This window comes from Dermacentor albipictus, unplaced genomic scaffold (genome assembly GCF_038994185.2).
Source record: "Dermacentor albipictus isolate Rhodes 1998 colony unplaced genomic scaffold, USDA_Dalb.pri_finalv2 scaffold_13, whole genome shotgun sequence".
NCBI classification, from domain to species: Eukaryota; Metazoa; Arthropoda; class Arachnida; order Ixodida; family Ixodidae; genus Dermacentor; species Dermacentor albipictus.
The window spans coordinates 12,871,922-12,898,206 of NW_027225567.1; the positions used below are offsets into that span (position 1 = coordinate 12,871,922).

The 26,285-nt window shown below is 45.6% G+C and overlaps 1 protein-coding gene across 6 annotated transcripts in view; it reads left to right on the plus strand.

The window, feature by feature from the left end:
• Positions 1–26,285, plus strand: part of LOC139051668 (FK506-binding protein 15-like) — a 205,542-nt gene that overhangs the window by 45,577 nt on the left and 133,680 nt on the right. For all 6 annotated transcript variants that reach the window (XM_070528634.1, XM_070528633.1, XM_070528637.1 and 3 more), the window contains exons 10-12: positions 3,047–3,147; positions 15,040–15,262; positions 20,932–21,121. In XM_070528634.1, the coding sequence (XP_070384735.1) occupies positions 3,047–3,147; positions 15,040–15,262; positions 20,932–21,121 (514 nt within the window). The remainder of the gene's footprint in view (positions 1–3,046; positions 3,148–15,039; positions 15,263–20,931; positions 21,122–26,285) is intronic.

The following is a 26,285-nucleotide window of genomic DNA, read 5'->3' on the forward strand; positions in this document are numbered from 1 at the left end:
AGCTCTAGTGTGCCTCTTACGGTTATGGTGTATGCTTGCTATAAAGGTGTTTTGGGATTGCAAAAGGGGTGCATAGACCAATGCTGGAGATTCTCTATAGTGCTTCTTTTCAAGATGTGGACCCTCAGAAGAAGCCATATACCAGGTTGTGGGACAACTCTACCCATTAGAAAAACTAGTTAATTTCTGAACATGTTAAAACTCAAATTTTTTCTCTTTTTTTGTATTGATCAATGTGACTATCTGTGAAGTGCTTGTTAAATTTTTGTGAACACTGGAAGACAGCACCAAACCGAGAACCTGAAAAATTCAGGAAGAAAAAGAAAAAGCCTGCAAAAAGGAAAGAGCAGGAACTAAGACATGCACTACACTTGCATCTGTTTGTTCAGAATCAAAGCTTGCTACTTATATACTCCACAAGGACGCAATAACAAGGGGCAATGAAGAGCAAGCATAAGAGTCATCAATGACAACAACTTTACAATCTCATTTTTACATTGTATAAGGAAACTCAGGGATGCGATCAGAGATGGTTGTTCGGCGCGTTCGTTCGGTTACCGGCGCACGCGATTGGCTTACTCCACGCCAACGTCGCCAGCCGTGGTGCGCGGCCACGTTTTTGGTGACGTCAAAATGACGACACGCTCCTGTCAATCATCTTCCCACCGAGCATTTCGTCTTCTAGGCGCCGAACCCGACGGGAGCTGGGAAGTTTGGAGCGATCATACGGCTTCGCATGGCGCGTCTGGTGGATTGGATTGGATCCAACCGGTGGCTGCGGCATGGCACGTTTGGATCCAATCCATAGTTTAATTCGAGAAAATGGCGCTTCCGTTGGGAACATAGGTTGTTGCGCTGGTGTTTCTAGAGGAAGGAGGAGAGCGGGTGGTGATGCGAAACGCGTTTGAAGAAATGGCAGAAAGTGAATTCCAGTGTTGTTTTTGTTTCTCGAAACAAATTCGTTGGTTGTACAACGAAATCGACCCCATCATCGGTGCCAGCTAGCCACTGGAATGTTGTCATTGCCTCTTGAAAAGTGCGGCACTCTTCCGTCGTTTCTTTTCATTTTTTCTTCTCGCTGTGCGCGATACCACCTAGGGACGACGCAAAGAAACTAAGTTATGAATTGCAGTAGTCACATGTACTACTATTTGAAAATGTGTTTGGGCTTGAGAAGAAAAAATATTCTTTTAGATAAAGATTTCATTCATTTGGAAGACGAGAAACATTTCGTTTTGTACTATACTGTCTTCAAGCAGACGACAAATGACGGAAGTAAACTTCCGTGGAGGTCACCACTTCCTGATTGGCTGCTCTCTCCGCCCCATTGTCACAAATTTTGCATACTGCCACTTAGTGACGTTGCAGCAACCGAACAGAATGCGCGTCGAACAAAATATCTCCGATCGCGCCCCAGGTTTGACTAATACAGGTTTGACCGTTGATTTAAATTTGATATGCTTCTACTAGTTCCCACGCAGTTTCATCTTTACTGCTCCCCATGATTCTCGCATCAGAACAATGGGGTTCATGGGGGCAAGATCTGTAATGCTCAAAAAGATATGCACCCAAATATTTCTTTAAACTGTTCGTGCGTTCCCTCATTCAGTAATTCACGCAGTAGCCAGTTTTCCCGACGCAAGTTCTTCTGCAGATTAACAGAATGTGATGTACCGCTCCTGTACAACACTGCATGTAGTGCTTGATGTGCTTCACTTTGCACCTTAGCACAGTGCAACTTGTCATTCGGGGGCAAACACAGGCTGTTTCTTCCCTTTTTTTTTTTTTGGTGCAGAAAAAATACCTGTTCACTAATTTCCTAAGGTTGTGGCTTACCTTGTGGAGGTACAGCACCACGACCACCAGAAATCTTGTTGTATAGCTAACACCAACTCACCCAAGAAGTTATCTCCAGTATCACATGCATGCAAATGCTCTGCCACTAAGCCATTGCTTCCCTGGTGTTGATCTTCCTTCATTTAAATTGTACAGTAATGAAGTACATTTTGTAGTCCCCAGGGCAGTGGCACTCTGCCATAGTAAGCCTTTTGTATAAGCATTTGCATTCTCAGCTGTCCTTTAATGCTCTTGCAAAAGTTCTAACAACTGCCTTGTCAGGGACCCGCCGTGGTGGCATAGTGGCTTTGTTGTTGCGGCTGCGACGGCCGCATTTCGACGGGGGTGAAATGCAAAAACGCCTGTGCACTATGAATTGGGTGCACATTATAGAACCCCAAGTGGTCAGAATTATTCTGGAGTCCCCCCTACAACGTGCCTCATAATCATGTCTTGGTTTTGGCACGTAAAACCCCAGAATTTTTGCCTTGTCAGAGGGACAATAGAAATTGAGTGTTGAACCGGGGGGTTAGAACACCAAAGGCGTAAAAGTGCTTGGCAGTTGAAACGGGAGGGGACTGTGGGGGTGGTGGGGTTAACCCCTTGCTTCCCAACCACTGCATTGTCTGACCGAAATCTTTGGAGTAATAACTGCATAGTTGGGAGAATTGCCACCCTCTTCACCCCCGCCCCTCTTCCGATGCTTTTCACGACTGCTATTAGGATGATCTGAAATTTGTTCTGTTTGGACCATTTTGGCATAGGAAATGCCAGAGCATGCTTGGTTGAGGTTCTGGTTCCGTTAGGATGCAAGGTGCTTCATTTTTTTTTTATCGAAAACATTTACCCAAGTTGTAGAAGTTGTCAAAGTCCCTGCGATCACAGCAAGCTGGTTTGAGAATTTGAAGACAGCATCACCATAACTATTTCATTCTCTTTTCTGGCTGCTTGCCAAGCCTACTGTAACCTTAAGAGTGGTAGTGTAGCTATTATTGCAGCATAGCTTACTGCTACAGCTTGATATTCCTCTGTTGTGACTCTTTAACTAGGGCTAAATGCAGACACTTCCACTCACAAAACCACTTGCCTTAACTGAAGTTGAATGCTCTCATTTCTCCAACTTGTACGGTCTGCTGCGAGAAATACTTTCATTTTTTGAAAAATGCCGTTTGCTTATTCTGCTTTCCACATTATTTTTCTTCAAATGTAGTCCAAGTCTACCACAAAGGACAGCACGCCACGATCATCCACCCCAGTTTCTCTTGCAGCTGAGGACGCTGAGAGAAAAGAATCTAGGAGTCATTCGCACGGGTTTGTTGTGCTGTTTCTCTTTGTGCAATTGTTTTTCAGTTAAAAATTTTATTAAACTGAGAATTTGGCTTGAATTAAGTTTCTTTGCAATGGCCACTAAAGAAAAAAAGCCTATAAGCATCCTGAGCATTTGTGGTAGTTAAAGCATTGTTAGTAAGCATCTGTGCACAAAATACCATGAAGGCTTTATGTTACAATTTCACACTGTCATATTGTGTGCTATGAGACTCATGCGCAATAGCACAGAGGCATGTGCAGGAAGAACCAAACCTGCGGTTCAGGCCGCACCCTGTGCTCAGTGTGCCATTGAATTAAACCCTGCTAACTCTACTCATCATAATCAGCAGCAGCCAATGTTGGGCTTCCAAGTGCTTTCTTTTTACACTGATGTAGCAGCACCTACTGGCAGTGCAGTCGGGGACAAGTAAAAAATGCAGATGCTCCTCCCTCAGAATCTTTGCACCTGAAAAAAAAAAAAGAAACCTTCGCAGATTTGTTAATCCTAGCAACTCGTACATCATGGACAGCAATGCTGCACAAGGCAGTTCTCGCATCCTTCAAATGTAGAACAGATTTCGTTGGGGGCCATTGGGGGTAAAAGTTTCAATGCCATCCTTGCAGGTCCCCTGAGAGGGCCAGCGATGATGGGCTGAGGCCCCCTAGATTAACAGCAAGCAGGATCCCTGTGTAATGTTCTGCCCAGATAGCACACACACGAGGCTCTGTCTGAATGCTGACTGGCCTACCCGGCTGGCAGCACGTTTATTTCGATGGTTGTAAAAGCACCACCTCTTGGCGCTACAGCAGATTGCACAGGCCGACGGCAACAACATAACATTCCTTCCTCCTCTAACAAACGAAGAAAACTAAAAAAACGCACGCACTCGCACGCACGCTCACACGCGCACACACACACACACACACAAGAAACTGAAAAGGCACCATGATGCGCATGCACAGAATTCAGCTTGATTACTGGGGCACATATCGCATAACTGGTTTCCGCACGCTTGAGCTGTGGTGAAGGGGAGTCTGAGGAGGAACCACTGGCTTCGGGGCGTCAGTGGACACCCCTGACGTAACTACCCAGATCACTGGAGACGTGCCCTTCAATTCACTAAACGAAACGCCTGTAGTTACAGTGGTACTGGTGGCCCCTGCTGGGCAGTCTACTCCGGCAGCACCTGCAGTATCCAAAGGCACTGCTGGCTCTGCGCTTGGAACATCCGGACGGTTTACCTGGAGGCCCCCAGAATATTCTGACAGCTCAGACTGCCGCAGTATCGCCTGCACGTGATCGTGGTGCCTGGTCTACTGGCAGCCATCTGGTAGTCTTAGCACCGCTGCAAAACCTTCGTCCACTTCCACCGTTGCCGACACCCAGGCAAGACCTGAATGAAAACTGTGAGCAAAAGCAGTGGCTCCTGGTGGAGTGGCTACGGCTCCTGCTAAACCTCTCTTGGCACATCACTGTGGTCCGTAAATCAGGCTGTAGTAAATTTAACGCCATTTTCAATTTCTGGCTCATGAGAAGCTCAGCGGGGCTGCAACTGGTTACTTCATGCAGTGTTGTCCGGTATGGAAGCAAAATTCTGGCTATCTGCACGTTCAATCTATCCCTTGATTCCATTTCCTTTAGCTTTTGCTTAATGGTCTGTACCACACATACCACTGCTCCATTAGAGGCTGGGTGGTACGGTGGTACAAGAATTTGTCGGATGCTATTTCTACGCAAGATCTTGTATTCTTCACTTGCGAATGCTGGGCCATTGTCAGATACGACCACATCAAGGAGTCCATGTGCAGCGAACTTTTTTCGCAGGCATCCAATGGTGGCTGCAGCCGACGGGTTGGATACAGAGAACATTTCTATCCACTTTGAGTGTGCGTCAACTGCTATGAATGAGTGAGCATTCCTCAGTGGTCCGGCATATTCTACATGAATTCGGGACCATGGCTTCTCCAGGAGCGGCCGTGACTTGATCGGCGCCCGTCTTGGTGATCGCTGATCTTCTTCGCAGGTGCGGCACGCTCGTACAGCTGCCGTGACGTCATCTTCCTTGGCTGGCCACCAGACATGGCTACGGGCCACTGCCTTCATTTTCACAATTCTTGGCTGCCCTCCATATAGCAGTCGTAGGACGTCGGCCCGCAAGGATGCAGGCACAGCCACCCTTCTTCCCAGCAGAATGCATCCGCTCTGAACACTCATTTCATGAAGGCGAGTGGCATATTCTTTCCACTGTGCTTCCCGGGGAATTCCCCTACCAGTCCATAGTGCTTCGCGAAGATGACAGCCATGAGTCTTTGCTCATGGCGGCTGCAATAGCTTGAACTGACAACACCCTGGGGTAACACTCTTAGAGCATAAAGATCTCTGGTGGGTTCTCTATGTGCAACTCGGCTGTTTGAAGCAGAAGCCAGCTCAATGCATCGGCATGGGGAATGTGGCCACCAGCTCTATACTTCAACACGCAATCATAGCCCGACAGGAAGAGTGCCCAGTGAAGTAGTTGAGGCGAGCAAGACTTTAGCATCGTCTTACTTGAAGCGAGAAGCCCCAAAAGTGACTTGTGATCGGTTGCAATTTCGAATGGCTGCCCCAAAAGTACTGTTTGAAACGTGTTACTCCCAATACAACTGCCAAGGCTTCCTTATCAAGCTGATTGTAGTTTTGCTCAGCTGTGGCCAGACTTCTGGATGCGAAGGCAATAGGCCGCTCTTCTAACGCTTCCCGTTGGGCTAGAACCGCGCCGAGCCTGTATGGCGACGCATCTGACTAGCACTGTACTTTTCTTGGGGTCGAAGTGTGCCAATGACTCCGCAGATACTAAGAGCTTCTTACTTTGGCCGAAGGGCTCCTCTTGAAGTGACATCCAAATCCACCGTGTCCCTGGTACCAAGAGACCATTCAAAGGATTAAGCACCACCGACAAGCAAGAAATTAATTTCCGGTAAAAGTTGATCAGCCCCATGTAGCTCCGTAAAGTTTTCACTTCCTGTGGCTTTAATGCTGATAGGATGGCTTCAACGTTCCTGGGGCTGGGATGCAGACCTTCGGCGGAAAGGATGTGACCCAAGTACTCGACGCGGCCTTTCATGAATTCGCACTTGGCTAGCTTCAGGCGCAAGCCGGCATCTTGTAGGCGCTTGAGCACTTGGCTCACGTTTCCCCAGTGGTCCTCGTCGTTGTCACCAGGATATTGTCAAAGTAGGCAGCATTGTGTGGGAGGTTGCCCAGCAAGTTGTCTATTTCCCGCTAAAACAAAGCGGGTGCCGAAACGACACCGAACGGAAGCCTTGTGAATTGAAACGATCCTTTCACAGTGCTGATGGTAACCAGCTCCTGAGACTGGGCATCCAGCCTTATCTGCTGGTAGGCGTCCTTTAAGTCAAGTTTTGTAAACTTCCTTTCGCCACACAGTTTGGTGAACAGCTCTTCAATTCTGGGAATGGGGTAACTTTCAGTGACTGTCACTGGGTTGATAGTGACCTTAAAATCACCACACATGCGCAGTCTACCATCTTTCTTTACCACTGGAACCACTGGCGTGGCCCACTTCGACGTCTTTACCGGGTGTATGTCTTCGCGCTGCAATCGCTGCAACTCTTTGACATACCTGTCACCAAGTGCAAACAGCACTGGTCGCACCTTGTAGAATTTTGGCCTTGCTCCCTCTTGCAGCATAATCCTGGTCAGCACCCCCTTCTCATATCATGCCAAGGCTGTCTGAAAGAATGTAGCTGAATTGTTCGACCAAGCCAGCAACAGTGCTGATTTTTTTCACCTCTAACGGCTTTGAGATAGTAATACCGAACGCTTCCATCCATTCCCTTCCAAAAAGTGTCGGGCACGTTCCGCTCACAACTAACAATGGCGAAATTGCCTCCTGCATGCCCACCTTCACTGTTCCAGTCGGCTTTCCCAACATGGCCGACAGCTCCCCGGAATAGCTTTTGAGCCGCACATCAGTATGTTCCAACGCCTCCCCTGGAAAAAGAATGTTAAATTTCGCTTCGCTCATTATCGAAATACTGGCCCCAGTGTCCAATACCATCGCTAGCGGCATGCTATTGACAAGTGCTTCGATTTTCATTGGTTCCAGTCTGGCAGGACAAAGAGACCACAAGGTGTATTCCTCACCTTGTCTAGGCTCTGTTTCGGGAAGGTTATTGATGTTGTGCACAGAGCGGGAGCCTGTCCCATTCCTTCTATTAGTTGCAGGTGCCTTGCATACCCTTGCGAGGTAGCCCTGCTGATGACACTTGAAGCAGGTGGTGTTTCGGTGCCTACAGCGCAGTGTCTGGTGCTTCCCTTCTGCACCGGGCGTACCTTAGTTCAGTCGCCTCCCTTGGCCATTCCACGAAGTTTGCCGACTGTACCGAATCTGTAGAAATGGATGAGGCGCATAACGTATGCGAGTCTTTTCTTGCGACTTCTATCGCCATCGCAAGTTTTTTCAGTTTCCAGGTCCAATTCTTTGCTTTCCAAAAGGCAGATCTGCATTCTGGAGTCATTAATTCCACAGACAATCTGATAGTGCATCATCCACTCACGCACTGCGCCAAAGTTGCAATCATCTACTAGCTTGTTAAGTACAGCTGCGTAGTTACTGACAACCTCGCCTTCCTGCCTTTCCCTCGAAAAAAACTAAAGCTTGCGACTAGAAACTTTGGGCTTGAAGTGTGCGCCGAGGGCCACACAGAGATGGCAACAACAAAACACCCTGGCATACCCGTGGACACTGAAGCTGACACTGATGAGATGCAGACAGGATGCTGACCGTGCGAGAACACGAATGCTGAGGTGCTTGGTATTGCCACCCAAACTAAAATTAGTCTTAACCAAAAGGTCCACACACAATACCCATTAATTGTTTGTCAGATTGGGGGCCTCCTATCTGATTTCCAAGGTGGAGCCAGTTAAATGGGACATGAGAAACAAATTATAAATTATTGGCTAAGATAAATGTACAAAGAAGTTCTTGTGTATTCAAGTGATGTTTATACAAGGCAACGTTTAACAATGTTTCAAAGGTAATTTGGGGCTCTGATGCAGGCTGCACTGCTGTCTATTCTTTGATTGACACATTGATACTGAACGTGCCACCACACGCCGCAACACAAAAATGATCAGTCTCCTTAGTAGCTTCGCTGTTCAAACAAAAAAGGAAGGATAAGACATAGTTTCATACAATAATTACTCGAGGGAACTCTGGCGCTAGTGTCTACGGGAGCTGCAATTGGGGCAGTTCAGCCAACATGAGAATAGATTTGCCTAAACTTAGTCCTTCTGGCTTCAAACGGCTTTGTGACTTTGTAAACTCCTCATTTTGAATAAATACTGCTTAATAAATCATTCAAGGAACATTATTAAAATTGCCTGACGGCAGGATTCAAACACAGGACCTGTAGCACAGAGGCCTGATATTGAAACCATAATGCATGCATCGACAAGCGATGTAAAACACCCTTTTGAATTTATCCCAAGCAAGGCAGTGCCTTGAGACGCTTGGCGTGTTTGGATTTGGCCACTTCGACAAGCTCAACCGTTGCAATTAGTAGCAATTGTGCGTGTTTGCAGCGTCTTCTGCACTTCGAAACTTGCAGGGCGTCTACCAACCGGGAAAACCGGGAATTCTCAAGGATTTTGAATAGTGTGGAAATACTCGGGGAAAATTCAGGGAATTTGTGCTGCTATCAGGGAAAATGATCCAATTTTATTGAAAGGGAACGAAAGTCGCGGTAATGGAGGCTCGAGTAACAGAAGAATCATAACGAATCGCTTTGACGCCGTGTCGTCGGCTGGAGTTGTCAGTGTGCAGTCAACGAACGACTTTCCGTACCCGATAATTCGGACTACTTCGCGGCACCACCACGTACCCCATGGGCACGTTGCAAGTGCTAGGCGGCGCCCTGTCTTTCCGACCCATAGCGCCATCTGACGAATAGTTGCGCGAGTGTGGTAGGATTGCTCACGGCGTCAGCAGCCCGCGCTGCGTGTTTGGTGTCCTGTCAAACGGTAGCAAGGGGCCAGTGGGGGGGTGTCATATACGTCTGGAGACACACGGAAATTGTTGATATCCTCGCCTTCCTCCAATAAACCCGAGGGAGGGGGGGGGGAGGGACAGAAGACCTATGGGCCCCAGGTGCCAGACGACCTATAGCTACGCCACTGACTGTAGGTGTCCCGTTGCTGCCATCATAGCTGTAAAAGCTAATCATTCAGCATTATAACGCACTTGGCATAACGCCGGAACATAAAACAGCTTATGCCGTCGGACGAGCGCTATCCAGTGTTGACGCCGTTCTGCTTCATACGGTCGGCTTGGAAACCTGTAAAACGTTGTTCCTCGTGAGTTGTATGTGCTGTTGCAGCCCATTACTCAACAGCTCGGGTTGCACTTCGGCATTGCTCAGAAAAGGCAACAGCTACGCGCGAAACAGTGCACATACAGGCTTTCCGAACGCAAGCGGGCCGGTCGTATCCTGCCGGTTCCGCGCTCGCCGCCGCGAGGGGCGCCCTAGTAGGCGTGGGGACTACGTTCGCAACCTGCCTATACACCAGAACACCGCAAATTCAATGCGCGCCGCCATATTGATGAGCGCCGGTCGCGCCATCTATCCCAAGCGCCGCGAAGTAGCAGGCCTGGGCTGCCACGCCGGGAGATGCGACCCGGCGCAAAAGCGAAACTTGCGCTGTTTAGCTGGGCGGAAGGCGTGTTTCGCGTTTTTTCCAACCTGTCATTTTCGCTGTCTCGATTCAATCAAACTTCAAGACCTCATGCAAGTCCGCAATGGCCACACTGAGTGATGTGCAGACTGCAGAAGCGAATACATTGGGTAACCACGTAACCTGTGAAGGATTTTACAGCACTGTGTTGGTGCCACATATTATTAAAGCACGCAGAACATTGTCCTCTGTACTTTCAGTTTGGTCTTGTTTGTCATGGTCACTACTGGGTTGGCCGCGTTTGGCAACCAACTGGCGAGGTCGTTTGACTGCCTGATTAGCAGACGCCTGCCCTTCACCACCTGCACATTGAAAACAAAAGTTATAGTAAGAAGGGCTGTAGTTCTTTTCCATGCCATCACTGGTGCGAAGATATAAAGTCCTCTCAAAATGAAATAGAAAATGCACCAGGTCAATTGTATCGTGCAACCACTTAAGAGTACAACATTCAGAACACAAGCCTACAGCACTCGAACAAGCAGCTTATGATGCTAAACCTGCACTCATTGGAAGATGAGGAACTACAGTAGTTATAATGTTCAACTACATGTGCAGTCAAAGCCCGTATAATAGGGCGAGCATGACGGATGCAAGTGTTGTACAGTTGCACAAACCATGACAGGGCACATAAAATTATCATCCCTACTTAAAGCTGCATCATCAGGGAAGCCTTTGGTACAAGACAACAACCGCACCTGCATTCCAAAAAATTAGCCCCACCAACTGCAGCTACCTGGTATCAGACCTGTTTCGCTTGTGCGAGGCCATATCGGATTGTTAGCGCTCCCTTGAAAAAGAAAACAGTAAAAAAAAACTGGTGAGAACGAGCTAAATTTTGTTACAAAATACAACAATAATTAAGCACCTTATTTCCCTCGCCTTATGAACGGAAAAATTTTGCGCTTTGCCCCGCATAACAGCTCGCACGCAGTTTAGAGCTCAGGAGGCTCAAATGAATTCGTTACGAATGACACCTGCAACACCAGCTCGTAAAGACAGGTGCGCTGCAAGAACGCCTTCGGCAACGAGCAGTCGTCGTTTACGTTTTTGTGGACGCATGCTACGTGATGAGCAAACTTCGATTTACTTTCATTAGCAATAACGCTCACCAGCAGGGCAACATACTATCGCCTCATGCCGTGCACCAGCTGCAAGTATCACTAACCGCAAACTCAACTGTTCCGCTTAACCGTCGGGAGCTCTGCCTGAATGAAAACACGAAAAGGCTTGCCTTCTTGTTATAGCCAAGGCGAAGCACCGGTGCGGGTTTCTGCTCTGTGGGGTTGTCCAGAAAGTGCTCAGAGCAAACCTGCGTGTTACACATATAACGTTCGTAGGGCGCAAAGTTGAACGTGGCACCAAAATATACACAGATCGAATACTCACTCGTGCATTTTCACTGGGTTGGAAGTTCTTCCTATTCACTGCAGCTATCCACCGGTGGCGCAGCTTGTCATTCTTCGTTGCGGATGGAAATCGGTGCAGGCTGAAAACACCGCACCGGTACGATTCCCTACCTGTATTGTGCTGTTCGCAAACAGCGCTAAGCAACCTGTTCCTTTTCCGCTGGTTATTTTGGCATCCAAACACGATGCAACGATGCCCAGATTACTTCTTGTACTTTGGATCCGCGTGAACGGGCACATTTCCGCACTTTAGGGTGCGCTAGCCATATCTGCTGGTCGCCGGAGAACACACTTTGGCAGCCCAGAACAAAACGGCGCTGGTCGACCGGGCAATCCGGGTGCGAGAGTATGCGAAGACGGCTCTGTGGATATCTACAGTGAGACGTGTAAACTCGGACTGCTCATTGTGGTAGCCAACAGAGCATGCTCAAATCTGCGGCGTGCACTTCATCACCGGCAAGCTTTCTTTAAAAAAAAAATCTAGTCACCATCGTGTCGTAACCGCCCTCAGTCAAACATAGGCCGGCCGTTGAAGCTGATAAATCATCCGGAGTATATATGTGCCGGCATGTTCATGTACAGCAAGACTCCAGGCGAGGCTGCTGTACGGCAGCCCATCTGCTGTGTGAAAAGGCAAATTTAGGGCCTGCAAACATAAGTAGACAAACGCACTATGAAGAAAATTTGTATTGCTGCCCTGTGGGTCACAACGTTACGTTGCCATGAATAGGGACTAGGAAAGGAGTGTAGTATCCTCAGAGTAGTTATTTGAGTTCTCTCAGCTCCGCACCCTTCTGGGGCCGTCTCTAGTTTGGTTGCCTTGTTACTGTATGCGCTTCCATAAGGCCTACAACTCGTAGTCGTGCCGATGTGAATGTGGTTCGTTGTCACGTTAGCTAGCTTGTTATCCGCCGCTCATATTCTGCGAATTTTAATATATGTGCCATCGCTGGCCGTGTTTCGTAAACCTTGGTATGCACACTAACAGGACAGCGTGAGCAGAACCGCCCCCCCCCCCTTCCTTTTCCCCTCTTCTTCTCCTACCCCCCCTTTTTTTTGTGCACGCGATTTTGCACTGTGCGCTGCTTTTAGTTGCGCGTAGCCACATTGCTATTGTTTTTTAATGTAATTAAATGCAGCGCACGAGTTATTTTGTGAAGCCGATGCGCTAAATCGTGTGGTCAACTGCATTTGTTTGTGACACAAGCGTGTCATTACATTGCTGTGCAACAATGTGGTCCACTAGCATTTGCGCCTATTGAAAAGCTAACATGACCTCAAACTTAAAACAGCAAAAATGTGTTATCATAAGAAAGTACTTAATGACCTGAATATAAAGAAATTTTTGACATTATTTTAACAACTTAAGTATCTAAACATTGTTGCTTGGCTGTCTATATAACACATCGTGTTATTTATATACTGTACAGGAGCTGCCAACACACCACGCACACGCTGTCAGTCTCAAGGACAGCTTGCACGTCGCCTGTACCAGTCAGTCCACCTTCTGAACCAGCTGTGGGGAAGCTTATAATTTGGTTTGCATGTAGCCTTCATGTAGCGCCCAGCCTCGATGCGCTTGATGAACGGTCGAAGTGTTCGAGGACAGATACCACCAAACGCCGTCATTCATTTTGGAGCACTTCGAGAAGTCACGTGTGCCCAAACGGGAGGGGTATATATTGTCTTCTTCAATCATTACTCATGCACTGATTGAGACCAATTCAGTAGAGCACTGAAACAATGCACAAAGCGGGTCGTATCGATACGCGGAGCACAGACTGCGCACTAGCATCGACCTTATTTTCCAACCAAATGGCATGGCGCGAGGTTCTTCGTTTTCACTGCAGGTTGTGCTCACAATTTTGGAATCGGTCAATTGGTCTGTGGGACAAACGCGCGGTGGAAGGACGACGACAACAGAAAGGACCTACGCATTAAGAATTACATGAAAGAACGCGTGTCGCCGTTTCTTTGAAGGAGCTTGAGCTCAAAAAACAAAGTGTTCGCTGACGTCGAGATGCAGCGGTCCCTCATCCAAACCAAAATACTCTCTAAAGCAGTCAAACGCAACACTTAGCTGTTGTGCGGGGGCTGAGAGTAGTCAGGACAGTTGAGGATGAAAATTACCAGCTGTTGAGAGAATCTCACTTGTGACAAAGTTCGGGCCTCATACCTGTGAGCTTGCTATCAGTTGATAGAAATTGCTTGTATTCTAAAAGATTTGCTTCTGTATGCATCTACTTTTTATTCGTATTTGAGAATGTACAACTTGATCTGCAATGGGTTTTACCATTTTTTTTTTTCGAAGATACCTTATTTGCTGTGCATTTTACTGACCCCTCGCTTCTTTTTTCATTATAAATAAAACGCTACTCCTTACTATTTAAACTGGATTAAGTCTCTATTCGAACATGAGTAAGTTTTTTTTTTATTTTTTAACATGCTTACCATAGGGAATGACGGCATTTGGCGACATGGTGTCACCCGTCTTGACGTAAAACAAAGTTCTGTGTTACTCAGGAAATTTTGCAGAGGCACTCAGGGAAAAGCTGGAAAACTCGGGGAATTTGGAAGCATCAACTTGGTAGACACCCTGGAAATTTATAGATTGCTTTGAAATTAAGGACAATGAAGGCATATAAAGTGTAATAACATTGCCACAAGAACGTCTGCATCGACAAGTGCGAAGATCAGACAAATCTGTGCACTTCCCATATTCCCATGGTGGCAAAAAATTGCAGCCCCAGAGTTCCCTCTAGTAATTATTGTTGGGAACTCTATGGTATGAGAAGTTCTATCATCTCTTGCATGGACACCAACAGAAGGTGCCTCCATTCCTTGGATGCTGTGGTCAAATGTGTGCAGCAAGGAAGGGCATACATGGGAATCTCGGATGTTAAAAAAGCTTTGCAAAATGTGCATGTACTGGGATTCTTCTGCAGTTAGTTGAGCCAGTGAAGTGATGTCTGCAAGGACATGCCACTAAGATGGCACGAGGGCTCAGCACTGAGCAACCTACAGTTATGCAGACTTCAGTGACAGGTGCACAGTCTTTGACAAGCTGCATGCTACAAAAGCGCATATGTAAGCCAGTGCAGCAATGCATCACAAGGCAACACAAATGCAGACATACACACTTGCAGACTACAAGGGGACGAATGAGTGGCAGTTCTTGGCTGGGCACATGTATAGACAGTTTGAGGAGCATTTGCTGCTGCATTCTTTACCTGTCATGGTCTTTGTCTGGTAGCAATAGATGAGACTGGTGATGTATGCCACAGTAACTGCCAGCACGAGCAGTGCATAGACAAGATTCCTCTTTTTTCTTTTTTTACAATGCCGGGAGGTATGAAAAGCAAGGGCTCCATCACTACACTGTCTGTAGTGAAAGTTGAAGAAAAGTGTTCTTGCTGCTTGTTATGTGCCGAGAATTTTTGCCATCAGCTCCTGTTCACATTTTATGACTATTTGGCATAACAAGGTTAACATATAATGTAACGCTTCTCCCTGTTTTCATGCTATGGCTTTGCTGTTCTGCCGCTGTTCTTAGCAGAACTTGTAACATATTGAGGGGGGCGAAATTCGAAAGTGCTCGTGTACTTAGATTTAGGTGCACACTAAAGAGCCCCAGGTAGCCAAAATTGATTCACTTTCCCACTGTAGCGTGCCTTATAATCGGATCGTGGTTTGGGCACAAAACCCAACAGTTTTATTTAAATAATAATTTTTTCCTTGTTTTCTTGGAAGCAGCAGTGTGGATGAACCAGCCCGTTCGCGAGCACCTTGTGTTCCCCCAGACTTGCCGCCGCAGCAGCTAGCCACCAATCCAGCCGTGGCTCCAGCAACAGCAGTAATCAGTGGTGGCGAGAGTGACAAGGCACGGCTCCTTTCACGCATAGCCAGGATGGGGGCCCAAATGCTACCTATGCCTGGAGCAGTCCCGGCTCAGCCCAGCAGTGACTCTGAAGTAGAGGTGACCAACATAGTCTTTATATAGCAGGCCAGTGCGCCAACTTCCAAAGTTAAAAACACACTAAAGAAGAATAGTATCAAGTTAAACACTATATTCCTCTTTACTAACACTCAACATTCAGACCAGAATGTCAAGAGTGCAGAAGCAATGAGAATGAAACTTTGTAAATGGCAAACAAGGTACACAATGCAGTTGCACTCTGGTCACATGTTCAACGTGTAAACAGAAGGTGCTTCAGTGCATTTACCTCTGTGCTTAGGCACAGGCTACATTAAAGTAAAGAAACTGGCAGGACTTTAGTTTGCAAAGCTGAACAAGTTCGGCTATTCGCTTAACTCACCCAATACCAGTGATGATGCGTTGTGCTGCACCACTCCTAGTTGCTTCGAGAGACAAGCTCCTTTCTACCTTTATCTATCCAGCACTCGTGAGCCAGTGCTACTCCTTATTGCCCTCTATGTTCTCAGCGCATGAAAGCTTCGACAACAGAAGTGCCACCACACAACCTGCCACCTGCTTTACATGCGAGCACGGTAGTGTGCATTTTTTTTACAATAGCTGTATGCTAAGCGTGTGATACGCTTAGTTTCTTGATTGCTGTAGTGGATGTTGACCGTCAGCCATGCTTTGCACTTGTAAACACATACAATTACTGCCTAATATTTTTCTCATGTTATTAAGCCATTATGTAAGACTCGGGGAACAGGGCATTGATCTTAGCAATTTTTTTGTGACATCGGTTCCAAGCAGGTCAGAATAAACAACTTCAGTGAACCTCTACTTTGAGAGTACATATTCTATTTCAGATGCAGAGGAGTGCTTGTGCCAAGGATGCCTGTTCTAAAGGGGTCCTAAAGCATATTTTACCGTATTTACTAATGATCGCACCCTTGAATTTTGTTGTCAAAATTCAATTTTTCTTCTTTCCCGTGTAATGATCGCACACTGAACATGACTTTGATGCAGTGATATGACGTGTGCCAAATCTAGCTAATGATGATCGCACTTGCCATCTGTCAAATGCCGTGTGAATGAATCTTGAAGCCATACCAAGCGGTCTGCAGAAACCCAACATTCTTAAGCAGGTGCCTCATTTCATTCCTGTCATCATTTTCCGCACTTCCATGAAAAAAAAAAAAGCTACAACCTAACTTGCCTTGGCTTTATTATTTGTAGGCTTCATAATGGTTTTGGTCAACAACATAAAGGGCGCCTTTCGATTCTTCTCGTGTGCACTCGTGGGCATGCAACAAATTGCGTGCGGCAACGTTAGTGGCCACATTTACACCGGTATGTTAGAAGTGTGCCCTATTCGTACGCCAATGCCTGTAACGCACCTAAGATATTCCCCCACCCTTAGCGGAAACATGCCATATTAGGATAGCAGTTTCTGCAGTTTCCGCAGCGAAGACAAATGCTGCAATTTCCACAGCATGCCCGCCATGTGTTTCTATGTCACTGGCAGCTAAGCGCGCCCATCTCCGTTTCTGTCACCTCAAAGTAGACATGGCTACGTTATTGTCGCAAACTCACCGATATTGACCATATTATTCCTCACTGATACAGAAGAAACTGTTTCAACGCGTGTAATGTACTCACAAGAAGAAAAATAATTGCATTCGGCTTGCTCCACCAGCTGCCATTCTTGTTTTGGTGTCCCGCACTATAGTGCCTAGAATGTGCTGGCTAGTGTGCTGTCCGCGGCCTCCTGGGCGGCACCGGATGCAATGAATGCCGGCAGCTGCGGCTAGAAGCACTGCAGTACTGGTGGGTGCCTCAGCACCATGCGGTCTTCCTAGCCCGCCGTGTTTCCACAGCAACGGCAAGCTGGCTGCTGTGCTTTTTGTTTTTGTTAAGCCGTAGCAGCAGCACAGTTCAAATGGGGGCAGCTGTTTACTGATTAGAGTTCGTTTTGATTACAGCAGGCTTCTCTAGCGCTTGTCGCTTGCGTGAAAAGCTTGTGCTAGCTCAGCTCGGCTTTGAGCATGGAACCTCATGTGTTTCTATGCTGGTGAAGAGAAAACACAATTTTTAAGGCAAATGCCTTAGATGTCCTTGTTTCAAGGTCATGTTGTGAGGTAGAGAGCATAGCACACGATTCAAGGAAGGCCAGAAGCGAACCAAAGCATGTCCAGCCGTGTATAAGAGATGATTAATGATTAGCAAATTTAATTATTGATTAGTGATTTGATTAAGGTGTATTAGGAGGATTAAGGTGGATTAGGGTGGATTAAAGTGAAATACAGTAGGCTTTAGAAGGTGTTTGCATTCGTGTCTCTTAAGCGATAGCAAAGGACACTTGTCTTTTTTTTTTATTATTGTAGCGATGATGGCAGCATAACTTTTTAAGGGTAAGTTTTAGGATACATTTTTATTCTAATAAAGTAACATAATTCTAAGGTTACATTACTGTTCTGTTAATGTTATATTAATGCATAACCATTCATGACCGCTGTAACTGATCATCTTTTGAAATGACTTGAATTTCGCTGTTCATTCTTTTTATTTTATTTGCTGCTGTTTCTGCCTGTTTATCTTATTGTTGTCCTCATAGGTTTGAATGTTTTTGATTGTTTGTAAACCATGTACCCATCTCATAATGCCCATTGGGCCCCGAGGGTATGATAATAAGTAAAAAAAATTAGCCTGTGAAAGGAACTGTGGTGTTCTGTGTACTATACATATTTTATACCTGGTAAACACGTGCAGATTTCTTATGTCTGATATGCGTGAACAAAAGCAGGAAACAAATCTTTCATTTAAGCTTAAAGATTTTATTCAAGCATAACAATAGTCTAACGCAGGCACAAGGCAGCACTAGAGGAAGTAATTCACACTTATAGAAGATAGATCTAGTGGCAGTGATGCAGTTTAAGGAGCTTCTGCCATTGCCTTTGCACATCCCTCTCTTTGTTTATGCTTCTACAAAAAAACCGAAACCTCAAGAAAACATGGAACTTTACAACTGCTCTCGAAGCTGGTTTTTCATGCTCTGGACACCCTAGTTGTGGAAAGGCCAGTTTCTGCATCTGACCTGAAAAATCAGCTAGACTCGCTACATGTAACTTGTTTTTGCTAAAGAACACAGTAAAAGCACCTTCCATGGCCTTCACAGTGGTTGACAAGGTGTAAGATAGACAAGGCCTCCATTGTTAAAATGGGTAGTAAAATATGAAACAGCATCGGCACTAGCTTCAGCTTAACTTACGCAAAGGAAGCCTGCACACTGTGGTCAAGAATTTTTGGCAATGATTTTTTGTGCTATATACCCTGCAGTATAGTAGTTCAAAGCACTACTGCTCATTTTTTCCTGTTTTTCTTTTTCCTTGCACTCACGAGGTGCATGCTTAGGATATTCAGGAAATATTGTGGATATGGTGTAGGGTTTCAGGCGTGGTTTATAGCGGTGAATCTTGTGGACAACACACACCCTTTACGATGTTAGAGAACGCGCGCTCGACTAAACTGTTTTTGAAATGTTTTTCACAAACCACAGCAGTTGGTGCCAGCCTTCTGTCCTTTCTTCTGATCGTTCTTTCCCATTCTGCTACCACTTCGTATCAGATGGTGGAGTGAACAAGGATACATGCCCTTTGTTCGAGTGGTAACCGCTTTTACACAACGGCACAAAGCAGGTTCTCTCTTTGCACTGTCTGTATAGCTTCGGCATTTTTTTCACCGCCGCCGCACAGTTCTCGTAATGACAGGCACACGAACACAGCAGCGACGCACTCACTCTTTGACAACACCAAGAACAAACACGCACCGCTGTAATATCACTGAAAACGCAAACATAGAAACCGACGCAACCGTTGCGAAACTGATATGCGAAGCAGATGACGTGAGCAGTCTGCACCCACCCGTATGGCAGTGACCGTCTACTCTGCCATCGTGGACATTCATTGCAGGCGGCGCCACGCTCATTCATTGAAAAGAGCAGGTGCATGGCACACTAGCCAGTATATTCTAGACACTATACCCGCACTAACAGCGGCAGCCGCCTGCTTGTCTTCCCGCAGCAAATGCAGGATGAAAAAAGAATGTTTTGTTTCTTTTTGTGGGAAATTTAACCTGCGTAATGATTGCATCCCTGAATTTGCGTCAATCTTTTTGACAAAAAAGTGCGATTAATATGCGAGTAAATACGGTAAGTCTGAGACCTGAGAAATTCCTTTGATTTGAGTGCACTGTCCTTCAAGGAATGTAATCCCAAAGAAATATTAAAAAAAAAAAACTATTGTGAAGGAGAAATTAAGAGCACAGTATTTACAATCTCCATTCCTCTTTGACTCAAGTTCTCCTTAGCCAGTATGTGGTGCTGATCATAGTTTCATACAATAATTACTAGAGGGAACTCTGGCTCTAGTGTCTACGGGAGCTGCAGTGAGAGCGGTTGTACCAGCATGGGAATTATGGGAAGTACATGGATTTGCCTAAACTCAGTCCTTTTGGCTTCAAACGGCTTTGTGACTTTGTAAACTCGCCATTTTCAACAATGTACTGTGTAATAATTAAACATCATTAAAATTGTCCGACGGGAGGATTCGAACACAGGAACACTAGCACAGAAGCCTGATATTGAAACCATTAAGCCACGGACACGTGTATCGACAAGCGAATGAAACGCCCTTGTGAATTTATCGTGGGCATGCCAGTGCCTTGAGACGCTTGACGCATTTCGATTAGGCCACCTGGACAAGCTCAGTAGTTGTAATTAATAGCAATTGTGCATGTTTGCAGCATCTTCTGCACTTCGAAGAGTATAGATTGCACTGAAATTTACGACAATAATATTTATATAGCATAATATACAAAGCCACAAGAACGTCTGAATCCACAAGCACGAAGATCAGGCAAATTCATGTACTTCCCATCATTCCTATGGTGGTACAACTGCAGTGCCAGAATTCCCTCTAGTAATTATTGTATGAAACTTTATGGTGCTGATAAGTGTTCGACTTGTTACGTCTCGCCTTTCCTTTTTTTTGTGGCATACTTATGATAACTTTTCAAAATGGACATATGACAGAACTCCCCAAAAGTGACAAGGAAGCGGTGATAGAATGGAGCCATGCTAACAAATGTCACTTCCTCCTTTACTAAATATCTTTTAGAGATCTAGCTGGGTGTGCTCATGTATAGGCTTGTGAATGTAAGTAATTTGTGCTCAAAAACTATCACCCAGTGGTAGCTGTATGGGCTGCTGCTAGCTGACGTTGGCTGGCAGCTTGAAGAATGACGAGGAGGAGCGGCCCTCATGGGCTGTTTGTTAGCTCCACACACCACAAATAACAGATAGCTTCAAAACTTGGATGAAATATTTGCAGCTGCATCTCCTGCACGTGAAATATATTTGTTTGTCAAGCTTAGTAGAATTGGAATCTATTTATTCAACATTGACATCAGGGTGATGGTTGGGGAATCAGCTAAAAGCCTGGGGTAAGGCTTGACAAATGTCGGTGGCCCCTGCAAGAGGCATGCTCTTCGTAATCACTCAGATGTGTAGACAGTATTGTGACAAGAGCAGGGACAACAACAAATAAGAATCAATGACAACACAATAGAAGTATTAAATAAAGAAGCTGGCATAAGTCAACCTAATTGGGGTGATTCAGGGCCTCCTTTAAGCTGTCACTGAAGTGGCTTTCACCATGACCTGTAACTTTCAGGATGATCGTTCACAAGTGGCTCACCAGGTTCCAGCAGCGGTGCCTTTGCCACAACCCACTGCTAGAGAAGGCTCCCCCAAGCCAGTGGTGAAGCCACGCACCTTCTCGCAGCACTCCTTGGGAGATGCACTTTCACATCCAACTACAGTTTCACCTACACTCCAGCCCATGGTCAACCCCTATGCCCCAGGTCAGTACATTTATCTGTCTTTGTATTCTTCCATTTCAAGAGAGCTAAATTTTGTGCTCTCTTGCTGTTCCTCACATGCCACTGTTGTGACAAAGCTGAGGAAATTGGGGAGAACTGGGCTTATGCGAATATCCGATATATTTTATTACAGTCAAACCTGGTTATATCGAACTCACTAAAAAACGCCTATCACTTCGATAGAGGGCATAATTCGATATAAGCCTGCTAAAGAAATGGGCTCCATAAATGTACGTACCATTTATAAAAGCACTTTAATATTTATGAATGAAACTAGCTTAGTTTCGCATGAAATACCGTATTTACTCGCATAATGGTTGCACTCGCGTAATCATCGCACCCGTGAATTTTGTCGTCAAAATTCGTTTTTCTTTCCTGTGTAATGATTGCACCCTAAACTTGTCGCAGCAATATGTTGTGTTCCAAGTCTAGCTAATGATGATCGCACTTACCATCTGTCGAATGCTATGCAAACGACTCTTGAAGGCATACCAAGCGGTTTGCATGCACCCAACATTCTTAAGCAGATGCCCCATTTATTCCTTTCATCACTTTCTGCACTTCCATAAAAAGAAAAGCTACAATCAAACTTGCCTTGGCTTTATTATTTGTAGACGTTGTAATGGTTTTGGTCAACAACAACATAAAGGGCACCTTTCGATTCTTGTGTGCAGTCGTGGGCACGCAACAAATCGCGTGCGGCAACGTTAGTGGCCACGTTTACATCGATACGTTAGAAGTGTACCCTATTCGTACACCGACGCTTGTAACGCACCTAAGATATTCCCCCACCCTTAGCGGAAACGTGCCATATTAGGATAGCAGTTTCTGCAGTTTCCGCAGCGAAGACAAATGCCGCAGCTTGTGCAGCATGCCCACCATGTTTCTATGTCACTTACAGCTAAGCGCACCCATCTCTGTTTCTGTCCCCTCCAAGTGGACATGGCTATGTTATTGTCGCAAACTTGCCGATATTAACAATATTATTCATTGCTGATACGGAAGAAACTGTTTCAATGCGCGTAATGTACTCATGAGAAGAAAAATAATCACATTCAGCGCGTTTGGCTTGCTCTGCCGGCTGTCATTTTTGTTTTGGTGTCCCGCACTGACAGCGGCAGCCACCTGTTTGTTGACCCGTTGTCATCCTGCAGCAAATGCAGGATTAAAAATGTTTCTTTTTGTGGGAAATTAACCTGTGTAATGATCGCACCCCTGAATTTGTGTCAATTTTTTTTTACAAAAAAGTGCGACCATTATGCGAGTAAATACGGTACTAGTCCTGTACATTATTCCGCTTTGGCAATTTCGCTGCCTGCGACGCTCGCACTTCTCCACATTGTCTAAAGAGTCAGAGCAGCTGAGGCCGCAACCTTCCACATTCGCGCAAGAGTGCCGGACCGTGAGTGCACCAACCACCTCGGATGATCTCAGCAAAGGATCGTTGTTGCTTTCCTCATTGTGCCCACTATCACTTGTGCTTGGTACGATGTAAGCAATGTAGTCTTCGTTTTCGGGCTCTCCCGTGGTCGCGACACCATCATCCGTACTCCAAAACTTGTCAATCGTTGATCCCTCAACGGCTTCCGGAAATTGACAGCTCGCTCCAAACTTCGGCGACATCAGCAACGGCTTCGTCGCATGCATCAAAATTATCAGTCACCTCCGGGCACGTGGAAGCCGGCATGTCTGAAGCAATTTCAGATGACCCACTTGCACACGGCCACCTCGACGTCGTAGTGTGTACATGTTGGGTGCCACCTGCACGGGGTTGCGAGTTTGTCCGCTTTAGCCCTAATCTTGCTCATATTCTTCCTTCAAGATCGTGCTCCGCGGAATCTTGCACGCTGCGGGGACATCCAACTTCTCATTGCGTTTGACTTGATTTACGATTTCAAGCTTCATGGCAAAAGGCAAATTTTGTTGCTTCGCGCGCTGTTGTAAGATGGGAAGAAGACTTGGCACCCGGAGGTGCTGTGTTGCTTCGCGCTAGCCATCACGGTGGCACTGCGGGAGAAGGCCCACAAGGCGCAAATACAATTAACTTTCTTAGAAAAGCAGCAAGATCACTCGCACTTTCACTGCTTCCACCATCATATTACATATATATTACTCTATGTCCACCATCTTACAAGATGAGGGCACAAGAGCCTCTGATTGGCCGTCTGAGCAAGCGCTGCAGGGGGGCTAGAATCATTTCTTGCAGGGGGGTGACGACGACATGCATGACGCGGTGCCATATAGGTGTTCTGTAGCCACGCTGCTGCGTTTTCTTGCCGCCGCAAGGGAAAGCCAACCTCTGAGGGTACTTCTGCACCGCTTGGTGTTCGCTATATCAGGAGTCGCTGATATTTTTGTTCGATGTAAGCGTAAATTTTGCTATATATACTCATTGCAACTATACCATGTTCAGAAATTGTTCGATATAAAGGATAATTCGTGTAAACGGCTTTGACTGTATTTTATTAAATATGTTATTTGATACTCACTTCAGCACGAATTTTAGCATTCGAGTTTTTCAAAGTGTTGGACACAAAGAAATAAACATTTTGCCTGTATATGCCACGTCCCCAATTGCAACACCTTGGAAAGAAAAAAAATTCATGCTTATAACCTGGGAAAATAACTGCTTTTAATGCCTGAATCTTTGTAGAAACAGTTTGCATTCGTGGAAGCACGAATCGTCCGTGTCATATTCAGCCAGCTGCCCAGTTTCCCACCTCTTCGGCAATGCTGATGGCGGAGAACTTTGCCCTGAAAACAGTACACCTCGGAGCAAAATTCATGCTGCCGTGAAGCTAAACCTGAAGTCAAAATTCGCATGTAACCTGCTCCCAAATTTTACTGCTAAATTTTTAAAGTTAATCTGTGCGCTTGCTTGCAGAATGAAATAATTTAAGTTCGTGTCCAGACAGAAAGCAGCAAGCTAAATTTGCGCAAAACAGCATATAAACTTGCAACATTGCACAGTCAAGGTGACGCTTCACAGCATCGTGACGATGCATGGACAGGCAAACTCGAAATGCTCCCATGGCCTCTCAACCACCACAAAATATTAAAGTGGCTCTGAAACACTTTTTTAACATAGTATGAAAATGTTGCCAATCTGTACGAGAGTCTTATGTGAACATGTGAGCCAAATGTTATTGCACTGCATGCAGCAGGGAGGTAATAATTGTGTGTTGAAAACAGCAAAAAATCACCTGCTCTCGCTTACACAATGTCATGCAGTGTCATTGGAAGCAACCAATAACTATGAGCTGATTTTGTTATCACAAAACCATTCTCAGTAATACATAATTGATAATTTTGACTTAATGAAACATATATATGTCTGCAGTCTCAAAAAGACAGAAAAATCATTTACTCTTTGCACTGTCAGTCTATGCAAGACAGTTGTGCATAGCTGCATCTGCTGCGTGGGGCCTCAGAGATAGCAGCAGCATGCTGCATATTATTATTATTTGTTTTGAACACATATACACATATACACACGTATTAGGAAAGGGAAAGCGAGGGGCAGGCTGGCAACTGCCACCGGAAGGGGCACAACGCCTGCCTACTCTTCTGAAGGGAGGTGACAGCAACACAGAAATAGAGGATAGGAAGGAGGGGAGGAAAACGGAAAGAGGAAAGGAGAGCAACAGGACACTGCAACAGGACAAATCTAAAGACTAAAGTAGAACTCAGCATCCGGAATTAAAGTGACGCTGCGTCGAACAGCCTCCACAATTATCAACCACATCCATGGCTAGTTCGCTATGCGGCTAAATTGTGTTCTCCACGATGAGACGCCAAGTAAAGCTGCACGTAATCACCATTTCACCGTTAGTCGGTTCACAAGCTGCATAGCATAGTGTACTGCAGCCACCACGAGGTGCTGCGATGAACCCTTTCACCACCAAGACAGTCACCTTTTGGGCTGGGCTTTGGCCCCTTGTAGTCTCCCCTTTGTTGCATCCAGCACACTAGTGGAGACGAAAAGAAGCAAAAATCCGCATGTCTGTGTGATAATGCCACTTAAGCTTCTCGGATTCAGAAAATGTTTGCATTGCGAGATTCATGAGATGACGTCCTTTAATAGTGAGGCCATTCTGTTAGAAAAGTGTTTCAGGGCCTCTCTTAAAGTAGACTAAAGCACAGCAGTGAACAAGAGCCTGTAAGCAAATTATCTCTGCAGCTGGAGTCCTAAGAAATGTAGAACTTGCATTTTTGTATGAACATATAATAGTGGTACTTCAAAGGTTAACCGAGTCCTGAGATGAAGCTGTTCCTTTTTTAGCAAGAACCAACTTTTTTAGATTTGTTAATCTGGCTTTTAAGGCGTTATGCAAATCTCACAACTACTTGAACTATTTGCTTGAAAATTAGTCTACACTACACCAAAAAAAATATATTCACAAAAGCCTACGGAGAACTCTGCTTGATCTTATGTGAGTAGATGTAACTAGAAGCAGTATGTATAATTGATGGGGTTCTCACCCTTGTCAGGTATGCATACATTTTTCGAACCTAGCTGTTAAATATGGTACATGCCTCAGACAGGTTATTATTTTTTTTTAAATAATAGCTCATAGTGAGAAAAGATCAAACATTCAAATGATGGCATGCTACTTGACTCATTTTGCTAATTTATCTCACAGTGCCTACATTATAAGTATGCAGGAGTACTAATTGTAAATGCTCTGCCACTTTTGTGCGGACTTTTCAAAGCAGTCTGTGTTACTGCGCCCAGCCGCACGGTGACAATTTCAAATCTTCATGTTCGGTGTTCTGGAGCTATAGATTCCCTAGCTTACTGGTGTGTCTGTAGGTAGATGTGGTCTCGCTAGCTAGCAGCACAGTGTTCTCAATATAATCTGCTGTGATAACCCACTGGCTATGGCTGCTGAGCTCGAGGTCGTAGGTTCGATCCCGGCCGCGGCGGCTACATTTCGATTGGCGCCAAATGCAAAAGCACCCATTTATTTTAAAAAATGTGCATGTCAAAGAACTCCAAAGGGTTGAAATTAATATGGAGTCCCCGCTATGGCGTGCCTCATAATCATATCGTTGTTTTGGCATGTAAAACTCCAAAATGTAATTTTGTTCTGAAAATAACCTTGCAAGTGCTAGTTGATGTACATAACACTGCAGGCTAGCTGTG